At 39.4% G+C, this 16,092-nt stretch overlaps 1 protein-coding gene across 22 annotated transcripts in view; it reads left to right on the top strand.

The window, feature by feature from the left end:
- Positions 1-16,092, top strand: part of CEP112 (centrosomal protein 112) — a 554,108-nt gene that overhangs the window by 499,129 nt on the left and 38,887 nt on the right. For all 22 annotated transcript variants that reach the window (XM_063599331.1, XM_063599328.1, XM_063599327.1 and 19 more), the window contains one exon: positions 1,367-1,456. In XM_063599331.1, coding sequence (XP_063455401.1) covers positions 1,367-1,456 — 90 coding nt within the window. The remainder of the gene's footprint in view (positions 1-1,366; positions 1,457-16,092) is intronic.

Below are 16,092 nucleotides of genomic sequence, written 5' to 3'. Positions count from 1 at the left end.
CTCAATCCCCCCTTCCTCACACCACTCCAGAATGTCCCCTTCCCTGCTTTATTTTTCTTCTGCACTCATCACGGTTATATAATACACTTACTGTTTGCTTATTGCCTACCTCCACCCCACTATAATCTAAGCATGTGAATGCAAGGATTTTTTTTTTTTTTTTTGAGACAGGGTCTCATTCTGTCACCCAGACTGGAGTGCAGTGACACAATCATAGCCCACTGCAGCTTCAAACTCCTGGGCTCAAGTGATCCTCCTGCCTCAGCATCCTAAGTAGCTGGGACCACAGGTTTGCACCCCCACACCCAGCTAATTAAATTTAAAAAAATTGTAGAAAAGATCTTGCTATGTTGCCCAGGCTGATCTTGAATTCCTAGCTTCAAGTGATCCTCCTGCCTTAGCCTTTGAAAGTGCTGAGATCACAGATGTGAACCACTGTGCCTGACCAGGGTTTTTTTTTTTTTTTTTTTTGGTCTGTTTTCTTTCATTGCTATGTCTAGAGTACCTATCGTAATTCTTGACACAGAGCAGGAACTCACTAATATTGACTGGATGAAATGAATTTTGTGAATTTGGCACCTTTGCTGTTACCACCCCATGCATTCTGCTCACTGTAACTTTCCATGTAGTATTTCTGTAATTACATTGGATTGTTTGAATGGACAATCCAGTGTCATTATAGAAATAGCACATGGAAACTACAAGTTCTTTTTCTAGTTCACCTCTTTACTTAACATAGTAATTGATGCAGTGGTAATTATTGGTCTTTGTGATTTCCATTTCCCATATTAACCTGAATGCTATTTCAAACAGCTACTTGGCAAAGGAAAGAGTTCACCTCTTTCCATTTCTTACAAGTTCCTCAAGTTCCATACCATCCTCTCTGACTTTATAAAGAAATTCCTTTAAGGCTGCTATAATTTACTCAAATTATCATAATATAATTTTGAAAAATGTTATGCTGGTCAGATATTACAATTCCTATCCTTCACAATGATATTCAGAGTGTAAGTGTACATTGCAGGTGTCCTGAGGGAGCCATTTTCATTGCAATAGTGTTATGCTTTATTACATATGCTTTATTACATGCTTGTGGTTCTGTGCTGGGAATATGAGACATTTTAATATATGATTGACATCTGCCAATTTGTCTATTTTATAACTTTGGAATTTTTTATACTAGGTATTCTTAAAGCAGAAAACATCTTGGCCTGACACACAAAAGTCTGATATTGTTTGCCTGAATGCTTTGGAACAAGAGTAATAAACTAGAGATCTGAGGCCTTTTTAGTGCCAGTTCATGGTGTAGAACTATTTTTCCAAGTGTGCTAATTATTAATGATATCTTTATTTTATACTGTTTCAGGTTTTACAAGATGAATTAGAAAACCGTTCTAATCAGGTGCGATGTGCAGAGAAAAAATTACAACACAAAGAATTGGAGTCACAGGAACAGGTACCCTCTCCTTTACTATTTGACTCTCTTGTTTACTTTCTCTAGGTCAAGAAGTGTGTGCAGCCAGGTGCAGTGGCTCACACCTGTAATCTCAGCACTTTGGGAGGCCGAGGTGGGTGGATCACCTGAAGTCAGGAGTTCGAGACAAGCCTGGCCAACATGGTGAAACCCTGTCTCTACTAAAAATACAAAAATTAACTGGGTGTGGTGGCAGGTGCCTGTAATCCCAGTTACTTGGGAGGCTGAGGCAGGGGAATTACTTGAACCCGGGAGGCAGAGGTTGCAGTGAGCCGAGATCGCACCATTGCACTCCAGCCTGGGTGACAAGAACAAAACTCCGTCTCAAAAAAAAAAACAAGTTTACACATTGCCTGTTTCAGTTAAGATGCTTTGGGTACAAGTAACAGAATATCCCACCCATGGTTGACATAAAAAATAAAGCAATTTATTATCTCACAGAACAAGAAGTCCACAAGTAAAGCATTCTCATGACTCTCCCTCCGGTGCTGGCTTCATTCTAGAACCAACTTCAAGATGGCTGCAGCAGTGCCAGGCATTCTGCCCAGATCTGCACTATTCGGAGGCAGAAAAGGGCTGCCAGTTTCTAGGGCCTAATGAGTAAGGAAATCTTTCCTGGAAACTAACCCCTCCCTTTACATGTCATTGGCCAGAGAAGGTCACATGCTTAGCCTGGCATACCCAGTCCCTGGCTAAAGAACTGAGTATACAAAACTAGCCTAGAATAATCAGGACCCACCTGCTGGTGATGAAACTGGGAGAAGAATGAAAACTGGAACAAAAAGGAGGGGAAATGGAGTGTTGAGTATGCAGCCAACAGTGTCTGCTATGTCATCATTTCAAAATAAATGGATATTATTTTGCTTAGAGGCATAAATCACATTTTCTTTTGAATTTTAGTTTTCTCCTCTTTCTTTCCATTCTTTTCAAAATAATGTAATATAACCCAGAATAGTATGGCTATGACAATAGCTAATGACCTATTTTATTTTTAAATGACAGCATTATTTTCACCCAATTCTTCTGGTTATAATAAATTACACTTAGTGGTAATTTTGACAATTTAAACTAAAAGGTCAACATGTATCACTAGAGACCATGAATCTTGATGAAACCCTTTATAAATGCATTGCCCTCAGCCGTTGAGTGTAGCGTTGCTAATATTGATCTAAGTGCCACCAATCCATTATGTACAGAAACAGTCATAGGAATTGACAGATGTTTATACATTGGTTGTAAAACTCAGTACAGGAATATTGGCATATTATATTAGCTTATTCTGAATTTGGGAGAAGGGGAAACACAAAAGTAAGGCTGATAGAGAAGGTTTTCTTTTCTTCTTTAATCTCTGGAGATGTTTACAAACAGGATCCCACGATAGAGGATTGTACAAAATGATGAAAGTAATCACCTAATAGATGCTGACTGTTAATACTTACTGAATTGACTTGCCCTCCTATAATTCCTTCCTACTCTCTAATGAACTCTGTGTCATATGTATATCACATATGTATGTACATATCATGTATATGAGATGCATAAATATACATATATACATATACGTTTTATATAATGTCTATGTAATACACCCAACAATAGGATAACAAAATAGAATAATACTAGAATAAAAAATTAGTAATAACTAGGCCGGGCGCAGTGGCTCACACCTGTAATCCCAACACTTAGGGAGGCCAAGGTGGGCGGATCAACGAGGTCAGGAGTTCGAGACCAGCCTGGCCAACATGGTGAAACCCTGTCTCTCCTAAAAATACAAAAATCAGCTGGGCGTGGTGGCAGGTGCCTATAGTCCTAGCTACTCAGGAGGCTGAGGCAGGAGAATTGCTTGAACTGGGGAGGCGGAGGTTGCAGTGAGCCGAGATCACGCCACTGCACTCCAGCCTGGGAGACAGAGCAAGACTCCATCTCAAAAAAAAAAAAAAAAAAAAAAAAAAAAATTAATAATAACTATACCTTATCAAATGCTGACAAGATGACAGACACTGTACAATAAATGTTACACATACTGGTTCATTTAATTTTCACAATAACCATGTAAGATCAGTATTATCATCTGCATTTTGTGAATAGCATGCCAAAATCCAGAGTGATTAACTCATCCAAGATCACACAGCAGTAGATCCAAGATCACACAGTAGTAGAAGAGTATTCAGATCCAGGTTTATCTGAACTCCAAACTTTTGCTCCTTCCATGACAATTTTCAAGTTACATATCTAGCAAATAAAAAAAAAAAAACTGGATAGCAATGATAGAGAAAGTAAACTTATCAAGGATGGCAGGCAAACAGACATTGTATTCCTGCTTCCTGGTAGAGGAGCAAATGCCATTGGCTTTCCATGGGCAGAGAAAAGCAACGAGCAAAGGAAACACAAGCACAGCACACTTGCCCATCATGTGCCAAGTCAAAGAGATGAAAATGCCTCCTCGGATGGGAGCATGGATTTGTTCATGTCAAATCAGCAGGTCTAATTGTCACTGAAGGTCAACTGAGCCCCATCCTCTGTAGATGATGCTTGTAATTAAAAGAAGGAGAAGAGACAAGCTTCTTAAAGGCAGGAAAAGGTGCTCCCTGGAGGACTGGGGCTTCTCTAGTTTGTGGTAAAATATGACTTAAGGTAAAACTTTTGTTGACATCAATTTAATTCATGGCAAAACTTCACACGGAAAATTCCATAATATATTGAGAGTAGGGAAATTAGGAAATCCCAAATGAACAATAGAGAAGGATTCAGGAACTACTTTCAGTCTTTTTTTATTGACTTCTTTTTGATCATCAAAGTTACTTTCATCTTTGTAGTGACAATAGCTTTTTAGAATATTTCTTACACTAATTCCTGATATCTTCTATTAGGCTACAGTTTACCAAAGAAATGTCAGGAAATACCCATGGGTAAAGCTGAATATTTCATAATCTTTGTAACCAAGAGATGTTGGGTTCTTTCCACAAGGTCCTAGGATGTAGCTGAAAAAAAAAAAAAAAGCCAGTTGTTTCAATTAAACTGCATAACAAATAATAGATATTTAACAAATACTATTCATCCATATTTAACTTAATCTTTTATCTAAATTTGACCTATGTCCCCCTTTAAATCTGTGACACTAACACAAGTAGTCAAAAATAATTAGAACTAGGCTGGGCACAGTGGCTCATGCCTGTAATACCAGCACTTTGGAAAGCCGATCACCTGAGGTTAGGAGTTTGAGACCAGCCTGTCCAACATGGTGAAATCCTGTCTCTACTAAAAATACAAAAATTAGCCAGGCGTGGTGGCGGGCGCCTGTAATCCCAGCTACTTGGGAGGCTGAGGCAGGAGAATCGCTTGAACCTGGGAGGTGGAGGTTGCAGTGAGCCGAGATTGTGCCATTGCACTCCAGCCTGGGTGACAGAGCAAGACACCATCTCAAAAAAAAAAAAAAAAAAAAAATTAGAACTATTGTCATAGACACTTTTTAGGATCTGCTAAATATGAGTTTACTAAGGATATCTAAAATGTTGAGATTGTTACATTATGAATGTATTTTTCACTGTTCATCAAAGCAACTTCAATAACAGTAGCTAGCCTCACATCAGCCAATCGAACAACTAAAATGTGTTTGAAACAGCCCCTGAGGACTATCTTCTCTTTCTTTTCAAGCAAATATTGTTATCCTGATACTGGTTGCATTAAGGAATCAAAATTGAAACTGGCAGAATTACAAAAGACAATCCTAAGCTGCTTTTTTTAACTTGCTTGCTTTAAAAATGTTTAAATGGTTTCTGGTTTTCATTTAAGAAAAATTTCTGTGTTTTGATTCTATAAAAACAAGAAATGAATGAGGCATTGTAAAAGTTATGTTTTTAATTAAAAACCAAAAGCTGCTTCTCATCAGGTCTTGATGGGTGGCATCTTTGCTGTCCACCACATGCTTTGGTGCCACCAACTCTCCCTTCTGTCCCCTCAAGCGGACAGATCAGCACACAGAGTCCCCAGGGAAGATGTGCTCATTGCGGGGCACAAAGGGTTAACCTTCTCCTTGGGCAGATTCAAGAGAAATAACACTAATAGAATCAGAAAATAAATTTTCTAAGTCAGCTTTACAAAAACGTGATGTTTTCTCTAATCAATAAACAGCAGTTTAAAATCACCATTATTTTTATTCATAGGAGGAGGTAATAATTTCTAATTCCAGTTTATTCTGAGCAAGAACCCCATAATTTCATCAAAGAAGGGAGATCAGAGCTTGAGTCAGACTTTTTCATTGTGCAAAGAAACTGAGTCATCAGGAAGGATGTGACTTCCCTAATGTACAACACACTAGTGGCAGACCCAGGGTAGGTCTGTAAGTGGTCTGCTTACTCCCAGAATATTATTTTCCACTGTGTTAAACACTGCGTAAAATGGATATATGCCATCTGTCACTCGGGTACAGGTACAGATTAAAATATTTTGGGTAAAACTAAAATTCACTTAGTTTCATTATTCACAATGGAGAGCAAACAATGTTTCGTTATTCACAATGAGACTAGATAATTTGGTTTGATAAATTATAGAAAAGAAAAGGAAGAAAATAAATAGTCTAAAAGTTTTCTTGTTATTCTTAACACTGTGTAAAGCATGTATTTATAACAAAGACACCAAACAATGTCAGATTCTAACATACCAATCTGTGGATATTAACATACACAGAGCAAAATTCCCTGCTTCAAACTGGCTATCTTAAAATTTGAAAGTATGAATAGCTTTAATTACATTGATCACTCAGTTTCCCAGAAGGATATTTTATTAAACAAATTAGTGAGAAAAAAACAATACTTTAGAGATGTTCTAATAAATAAAATACAATGCTGAGTGTTTCACAGGAGACTCAGTCTTTTTTTACTCAACATTTTATTCTTTTAACAGGTGTATTTTGCTAAACAGTGTTAGGTCTGAGAAGAAATGAAGATGAATAAGTTATAGATTTTGCCCTCAAGGAGTTTACAGTCTGATAGAGTAAATGGGATGTGTATAAAATGTAGACCCCAGGCATGGAATGGAAGTTGGTTTTGTTTTTGTTTTTGTTTTTGTTTTTAATGATGGAGTCTCACTCTGTTGCCTAGGCTGAATGCAGTGGCACTATCTTGGCTCACTGCAACCTCTGCTTCCCGGGTTCAAGTGATTCACCTGCCTCAGCCTTCCGAATAGCTGGGATTACAGACGCCCACCACCATGCCTGGCTAATTTTTGTATTTTTAGTAGAGACGGGGTTTCACCATATTGGCCAGGCTGGTCTCGAACTCCTGACCTGGTGATCTGCCTGCCTCGGCCTTCCAAAGTGCTGGTATTACAGGCCTGAGCCACCGCACCCAGCTGGAAGTTGGTTCTTTTACTAAATGGCTTGGAGGCTCAGAATCACAATATGCAGAAAGAATGCAAGCACTGGTCCTTCCTTCCATCTTCCCTGATCCTATGGGAAGGAAGGAGAGGATCTTTAACCAGGAAGAGGTTAGGGTCCCACTGCCTAGGCAGTGTGTGGCACTTGCTAATTTGGGGTTGTTTCAAGAGCTTGCAGCCCTCTGGGGAGCCGGGTCCTTCCAAAGCTGTTCGTCAGGAATCAGCATTCTGCCAGCCTTCTCTTGAAGGCTCCTGGCTTCTACCTTGTCTTGCTGTCTTGGGTTGCCCCTGGGGTCCTCTTCGGTTTTCTGCTCAGTATTTTTTTGCAGCCAGCTGGTTTAGTTCTAAGTCTCATCTGGTTTTGCAAGCATTAAAGGTCTGGACTGTGCAGGCACAAGTGACTCATAAATTATTTTAGAATAGCTAAAAGTCACACTTTAACATTTCGATCACAGCTTTGCAGCAACCAACTTCATATTTAAGGCCTAGACACATCAACTAATTTAGGAGAGACACTAGTGACCAAAGATGGTCTCCATGGTAATTGTGTGTGTTTAGGGGTTGCAGGGTGGGGAAAGAGGTTCCCTCGTGGGCTGCAGAGTCCCAGATACCCTCACCAAGGCACAGGGAGAGAAACCAGAAGAGGCTTCAAGGACTGTCGTGATCTAGTGGGAAAAGTGCTGCTGGTTCTCAGTCCACCTTTATCACTATTAATCATGTGATCATGGGTAAGCCACTCAACCTTTCTGGATAATGGATTCCTAATCAGTAAAATGTTAGTAAAATATCTTCCCACAGGGTTCTTGGGAACATCAAAACAAGATAAAGTGTGTAAAAATACTTCAAAAACTATCAAACATCATAGAGATGCAACGTGTGTGATTATAGTTGTTTATAGCGGAGAAGGGAACATCTGGGCTGGGCATTAACAGAGAGGAAGGACATTCTAGTTAGAGGGCAGAGTGAAGAGCAGAACATGCCGAGCGTTCAAGGGACATTGAGTAACATCTTGGCCAGAAGGTGTGATATCAGTGAAGAGGAAAACAAGACCAGAAAGTTTGTTTTGTTCATTTCATCCATTAAAAAAAGGGAAGAGGGATCCTTTGTTACTGAGTGTCTACTCTTTATTGAGCGCTGTGTTGTGTGTCAGGACCAGCAGCCAATTCTGGATGGAATGCTGAGCAGTTCAGTCATTCGTTAGAAAGCAGTTGTCAGCAATGGGGGACTTTTTCTTTGCTGGGGAGTGCTAGATGACTGAGGTTATATTTTACAAAGATTAGTCCATCAGGGAAGATGAACAAGAAATGAAAGGAGACCAATTCAGAGGTTATGGCCTAAAATTCACATCACTGGTCACAAGAGAAATACGGAAGGCTTGAGCTGGATATTGTCAAAAGGGGTAGAAAGAAGAGGGTAAATGTGAAGATGCATTTAAAAGCAAAAATTCAGGCTGGGCGCAGTGGCTCATGCCTGTAATCCCAACACTTTGGGAAGCCGGGGCGGGTGGATTACGAGATCAGGAGCTCAAGGCCAGCCTGACCAAGATGTTGAAACCCTGTCTCTACTAAAAATACAAAAATTAGCTGGGCGCGGTGGCAGGTGCCTATAATCCCAGCTACTCAGGAGACTGAGGCAGGAGAATTGCTTGAACCTGGGCAGCAGAGGTTGCAGTGAGCTGAGATCACACCACTGCACTCCAGCCTGTGTGACAGAGTGAGACTCCATCTCAAAAAAAAAAGAAAGAAAGAAAAGAAAAATTCAGGCCTGGCATGGTGACTCATGCCTATAATCCCAGCACTTTGGGAGGCTGAGACAAGCAGGCTGCTTGAGCCCAGGAGTTCCAGACTAGCCTGGCCAACATGGTGAAACCCCGTTTCTTAAAAAAAAAAATGCAAAAATATTAGCCAGGTGTGGTGATGTGCACCTGTAGTCCTAGATACTCAGAAAGCTAAGGTAGGAGGATCCCTTGAGCCAGGGAGGCAGAGGTTGCAGTGAGCCAAGATTGCACCACTGTACTCCAGCCTGGGCTACAGAGGGAGATCCTGTCTCAAAAAAAAAAAAAAAAAAAAAAAAAAATTAAAAAAAGGAAAAATTCACAGAATATAGAGATTTAGAGAGTGGAAGAAAGGAATGTGTTGAAAATAATACCTTTTTTAATTGATAAGCTGGTGTATAGTGGACAATGACACTATCATTTTTTTAGATGTTGCATCCTAGATGCTAGCAGGAGGACATTCATTTGGAGGCATTTAAATGAAAATCTGAATCCAGGAGTCAAGAAAGAGCCCTAGGACTTTAAGCATGTCAGAGTCGTCTTGATGCAGATATAGCAGAAGCCCAGAATGTGTGGATAATATTGACAAAGAAGAGCATAGAGGGATATAAGAGGGCCATGAGCAGATTGGTAGGCAGGGTCACAGCCAAGGGACCAGAGAAGATAGAGGAGGATGCAAAGAGGATTGAAAAGGAATGGGCAGGAAGAGCAGAGCCAGGAGAATTTAAAGGCAGGAAAACGAAAGAGAATTTCCTACTAGACATTATGCCCCTTAGGGTAAGGACCCGATCTGTCATCTTCATGGCATCCACCAGCGCTTGTTGAATTGAATCACTCTGTAAGGCCTTTGCTTTCCGGAGCCCCTATCCTCAAAACAGCCCTGCCCACCTGATGTCCCACTTTTATCTATCTGTGCCTTTGCAGTACTTTCTGTGGCCCCCTGATATGGTTAGACTTTGTGTCCCCACCCAAATCTCATCTTGAATTGTAATCCCCTGGTGTTGAGGGAGAGACCTGGTGGGAGGTGACTGGATCATGGGGGGCAGTTTCCCCCATGCTGTTCCTGTGTTAGTGAGTTCTCACAAGATCTGATGGTTTTATAAGAGGCTCTTCCCCTTTGTCTCACTCACTCTGTCTCCTGCCGCCTTGTGAAGAAGGTGCCTGCTTCCCCTTCCACCATGATTGTAAGTTTTCTGAGGCCTCCCAGCCATGCAGATCTGTGAGTCAATTAAACCTCCTTTGTTTATAAATTACCCAGTCTTGGGTAGTATCTTTATAGCAGTGTGAGAACGGACTAAAATGCACCTCCCCGCCCCCCGCATTAAAGCTTTTTCCATCAAACTCCCTCAGTAGATGGTACACTTTGAGGGTGGGACCTGAGCTGGGACTGTGTCATGTTTATCCTTGTATCCCAGCATTTAGCCCAAAATCAGGCCCAATGGCGATCGGTGAATTAATGGGGGGAAGAAGGACGGGATGGAAAGAGGGAGAGGGAGGGTGACAGATGGAGAGAAGGAGGGAGGAAGAATTAGCAGCATCACAGGCCACAGGGACTTTGAGGACAAAGAGTTCCAAAAGTTGCTGAACTTGGGTACTGATCACAGGCCCTTGGTATTGGGCCTCCTAAACATATTCTAAGTGACTTTTTCTCAGTGTATTCTTGTCTAGACTTTTATCAAAACAAATATTAAAGATATTCTTTTATCATTTTCATCCGGGGTGGTCATCTGGTAGGATCATTCATGGCTTCTCTGGGCCCTCAGCTATTCCTCAGACATTATAGCACCAAAAAGCATTCACAGGTCAGGGAAAGATGAAGAGAAAGCAAAATGCCAGTGCCCTGCCCGTGCCGCCCACCTTTCTGCTCTCCTCTAAAACAAGACAGATTTTTCTTTCAAATCTCTCCTATAAGAAGGCCAAAGCAGAAAAGACACCAAAAAAGTCCTTGATTTTTCTATATAGATGAACTTAGCATTCTGCTGATTCCTTCCTAGGTCTCTGGGTTTTTAAAGAATAAAACTTGGTCTCTTTAGTATAAGTAGCTTTCGGGTAATATTAGACGACTCTGGAAGCTCCTTAGCTCCTTCCGCCTGTTATACCATTACAACTAGTATCATTTGTATTCCCAAAGAGTTGATTTGCCTCCCACAATGCCCAGTGATCTATCCAGGAGTAGCATGGATATTAGGAGAACCAAAATCAATAAACTTAAAGCTTTCAGTGGATAGCACTGCTTATCTTTAAACCACCTCAGTCATCATCAAGGGTAACCAACAAATCTATGGAGTCACAGACAGCCTTAAAGAATAAGATGCTATAGAGACAGAAAATCAATGGTGCAATAATTGTGACAATTGTTAAAAAGAATTGGTCTTCTACAGATTTCCAAGCCTTTAATTTCCATTTTCCATAAAGGATTTTAAAACTTCACAGTCTTAGCTGCTGTTGGCTAACTCATCTGCAGTGAAGTCTATTTAAAAGTACTAACAACTCAAAGCTATGTTTCATCCCAAAGCATGTTATGAAAACAGGAATTGCAACAGAAATGTAATTCAAAGACTTTTATTGACTTTTCATGTTTAATGGTTATTATTCTGGTTTGTTTCGAGTAATTTTAATAACCACAGTTTATTTACAAAATTCAGACTAATTCTTTTGTTCCCATGCCAACAAAATACATTTGTTCCCAGACAGCTGGTATGATGCATCATTCTAAGACTTGTTATGAGAGATAGAACCACATTTAATTTTGGCCACATGTTATTCTCCGTGACAGTTTGAACACTTGCCTCTGTTTTCTGAAAAAAAAAAAAAAAAAAAAAAAAAAAAACCTTGAACCACAGTGTCAAGGACATTAGTATTTTTATTAAATACACATCTTATCAAAATATTTCTTATAAATCAGTTATTCTAATAGATTTTGGTGGCAAAGCGCCAAAGCAAGTCAAACACTTGTACCCAAAACCCTCACTAAAAACCATACACAATGATTGCAATGCCATTTTTAAAGGATCACTTGAAGCACTCTTCTGGTGTTAACGTGCTCTGTTTCATCTTTGCTTTCTTGAGATTCTCTTTGTTTTTAACCTCACTGGGCTAAGTGTGCTGGGGGAGGAGAGAAGAGGCAGGATCCTCTATGTGCTTGCTGCATGTTTTTAATCCTGTGCTTTGCTGACATATCAAATCCACGTGTCAGCAAAGCACCGACTGCATCGCTGCAGCTGTTTTTCCATAAAACATTTTCTACATTGTTGAAGTGGCTCTTCGTCCCTACAGTGAATACTGAGGGATGACGAAGACCACGGGGAGGGCCGCAGGAGCACACAGATCTCTGACCTGGGACTGGAGGGTTCAAAGCCAGGCTGTGCCTGCCTTGGGGCTGGGTCTCATCTTCTATTCTTAGAATGAAGTAATGTTGTGGTATAGTCTCATGTCTTTCCGTTTAATTTTTAAGACAGTTTTGGCTTTCATTTTAGCCTTATTAAAAATTATGTTTTCGATCAAAACATATGATTTACTCCAAACAAGTAAATTATGGAGGCTCTTAAAGAATAAAATAGAAAAAACTTAAAACCAAGATGTGTTCTATCCCACCTTTTAAAATTGGTGGGCAAGCAGAATAGAATTATCAAGTATTAACCTGGGTGATCAAATATAGTTTCCCAGGAAGATAGAAAGGAATATATATGTTTATGTTCCCACAGTATTCTATCAAGGCTTCCTGATCTGACAGCTACTAAGCACTGAATTCATAGAATTCAGTGAACAGGTAGAAAGAGAAAGTAGAGATCAACACAGTGATGTTAAAAAGAGGGTGGGGTTGAGTCAGCAGAGAGAAATGTTTGATGACTACTGATTGTGCTTCTCATGTTTGGAAAAACGTATCAAACATTCCGAGGGGCCACTTAACTTGCAGTTCCTTTTTTTACTATAGTCCAGCCCTTTTTCTGTTGAGAAAGGGCTGTTTTGAGGTAGAAGCAATTGCAATTGTTTATTGGCAAACAAATGAAAAAGCAGAGATGTATTTATTTATTTATTTATCTTTTTTGGAGATAAAGGTCTTGTTCTGTCGCCCAGGCTGGAGTGCAGTGGCACAATCTTGGCTCACTGCAGCCTCTGCCTCCCGGGTTCAAGCTATTCTCATGCCTCAGCCTCCTGAGTAGCTGAGATTACAGGCGCGTGCCACCACACCTGGCTAATTTTTGTATTTTTAATAGAGACCTGGTTTCACCCTGTTGGCCAGGCTGGTCTCGAACTCCTGACCTCAAGTGATCCACCCACCTCAGCCTCCCAAAGTGCTGGGATTACAGGCGTGAACCACCACACCCAGCCGAAGTAGAGATGTTTTAAAGGTACCAGATGTACATCAGTTTAAACTAGAAACAAGGAAAGAAAGTTGATTTTTCAATGCAACAGACAATTCAGAAGTTTAAAAGGCCATTTAAATGTATGTTCCATGTAGATATCCTGTTGGATTTATATACAAAATTAGAAGGCATAGTTCCAGTAGAAAAAAAATATAGTTAGAAAATGTTCAAATGCATGTAACTTATTGAATTAAATGAAAAACTAAGAATTAGTAAAGAATATAATGTAATTGGCATCATTTAAATTTTATTAAGTACAAAGTTTGTTTTGAATCCAGCAACTTAATACGTACTTAGCTCTCAGTATATACAAATAGCATAGAAAATGTGGTTATACTCTAGGAACTTCTATTATAATAAAGGAAAATAAATAGTTTAAAGATCCTTTTTAGGTTTTGTATGTGAGATTTACAGACAGGTTTATTCTAAAATGGTGAGAAGAAATAGGAGGTAAAGAGCACGCTGACAGCCAGATTGTCCAGTTTTTTATTATTAATAAGAAGGAATTTGCAACCTGTTTGTCTTGGCCCTGACAAACTTATTTGGGGGGCTCTTCTCAGCTCAGTTAGGTAGCAGCCATGTTGGAAAGGGCACAGATATCATGTTCAGATGCTTGTCCTGTTTCTTAGGGTTGATAATCCAAGGGGTGGTGTTCCAGGCCAGGCTCCCCCAGTTGAAACCAGAGCAGCAATTTCTCTTATTTTTCTACTCTTCAGCTTAAGGTTTTATTTGCCTGAATGCCCTGAAGAAAGAATGAAAAACTAAACCGAATGATCCCAACTGCTCCATTCAGCATATAAGATTTTGAGGCTTTGTGTGATTTCATAAACAGGAAGGTAAATGAGATGGTATATCAGAATGTGCCATGGTAACTGAATGAAGCTCAGCGTGAACTCTTACTGTAAACTCTTTAGACACTTTGAAACTTCAATTCACCAAACATTTACTGAGCACCTACTATATGGCCTGGATATACGTTGCTGAACAAACCGAATGAAAATCTTTGCCCTTGTGAAGTTTACATTTCAGTGGTAGGTTCTTCTGATTTCTATATAAATTTTAGACTCGGTTTGTCAATTTCTAATGTCTTCCAGTCATTACTGTGAACATAGTATATCCCTCTACTTTATTTAAACATTAATTAATTTTTCTGTTTTACATTTTCTATGAAGATATCTTTAACATCTTCTGGGTGGTAGGATTGCTCCTATTTATTTAACATATTATGATGCTATTTTTAATGGCTTCTTTTTTTTTTTTTCTTTTAAGACAGAGTCTCCCTCTTTCACCCAGGCTGGAGTGCAGTGGCATGATCTTGGCTCACTGAAACCTCCGCCTCCTGGGCTCAAGCGATTCCCCTGCCTCAGCCTCCCAAGTAGCTGGGATTACAGGCACATGCTACCATACCTGGCTAATTTTTGTATGTTTAGTAGAGATGGGGTTTCACCATGTTGGCCACACTGGTCTCAAACTCCTGACCTCAAGTGATCTGCCCACCTCTGGCTTCCCAGAGTGTGCAGTGCTACGTGAACCACTGCGCCTGGCCTTAAATGGCATTTTTAAAAATTGCATTTTCTCACAGTTTGTTGCTGACATACTGAAATACAATTGACTTTGTATAGACTGCCTTCATCACAGTAAGGAATTTTCTTTCTATTCTTAGTAAGAGTTCATTTTCCATTTTTAAAATCACAAGTAGATGTTGAATTTTCTTAAATGCCTTTTCTCCATCTTTTGAAGTAATCATATGAATTTTGTTTCTTATTCAGTGAAAGCAGTAAAATTTACAGGTTTATTTTCTAATGTTATTGATATAATAATATTAATAATATAATAATATTGCATTCATGGAATTAATCCCATTTGTTATCCCTTTTTTTTAACCTGTAGATGGATTTTGGTCTACTAATATTTTGTTTAGGATTTTTGCATCTATGTTTCTCAGGGATATTGGCCTATAGTTTTCTTTTATTATAATGTTCTCATCGGATGTTGGTGTTAAAGTTTGCTGGCCTCATAAAACAAATTATTCTGTCTCTATTTTCTGGAAGAATTTGTATCAAGTTGATAGTCTTTCTTCCTTTAAAATATTTGGGGTACCGAGCATGGTGGCTCACACCTGTAATCCCAGCACTTTGGGAGGCCGAGGTGGGTGGATCACTTGAGGTCAGGCATTCGAGACCAGCCTGGCCAATATGGTGAAACCCCATCTCTAATAAAAATACAAAAATTAGCTGGACATGATGGTGAACACCTGTAATATAGGTGGTGGAGTTCACTGATGAAGCCATCTGGGCCTAGACTTTTCTTTGTTGGAAGATTTGTAATTAATTATAGATATACTTTTTTTAGTAGTTATGGTATTTAGATTTTTCTACTTTTACTTCTGCCTAACTCTATCTCTCTGTCTTCCTTCTGGAAATACAATATGTATATATTAGACCTTCTAGCCCTGTTTCCTATGTCTGTATTTATTCTGGATATTTTATTTTTACCCAGTCTCTAGCTCACTAATTCTCTCCTTAGCTGTGTCTAACCTACTGTTAAACTCATTCTTAATTTTGCTTATTATGTTTTCCAGAGCTAGACTTTCTACTTAGTTCTTTTTAAATTACTTATTCTATATCAAAATTCACAATCATTTTTCTTATTCTGTTGGACCTATGTCTTGGTTCTTGTAAAGTCTAAGTCTCATAACCATGATCTGGAGCTCACAAGGATCTTGTTTCATTGTCTTTTGTTTCTCTTGGCATGTTGTCTTGCTTCTTGTGAGTCTGCCTATTTTTGATTGAGTGCCAGATATTTTATATGAAAATTTATAGGAACAATTTTAAGACAAAGGATGATGTTAATTTCCTCCAGAGAACTTAGATTTGTTTCTAGATAGACGGGTAGTGGCACTTGTAATCTTGAATAGCCTTAATTTATTTTCAGAGATTGAGATGACTTGAAGCTAAACTTCAGTTCTGGAGAGAGCTGGTTTATTTCCAATTCACTCCTACTCCTAGAGTGTAGCCCTTTGGAATCCACCCAAAGTATAGGGATTTTATCAGACACTCCTCCTGAGTGAGCCTGGGACTGCAATTTTTGTCTCTTTGGATTTT

This window comes from Pan paniscus, chromosome 19 (assembly GCF_029289425.2).
Source record: "Pan paniscus chromosome 19, NHGRI_mPanPan1-v2.0_pri, whole genome shotgun sequence".
Lineage (NCBI taxonomy): Eukaryota > Metazoa > Chordata > Mammalia > Primates > Hominidae > Pan > Pan paniscus.
Note: the sequence above shows the minus strand (reverse complement) of the source record. Positions and strands in the feature narration are given on the sequence as shown.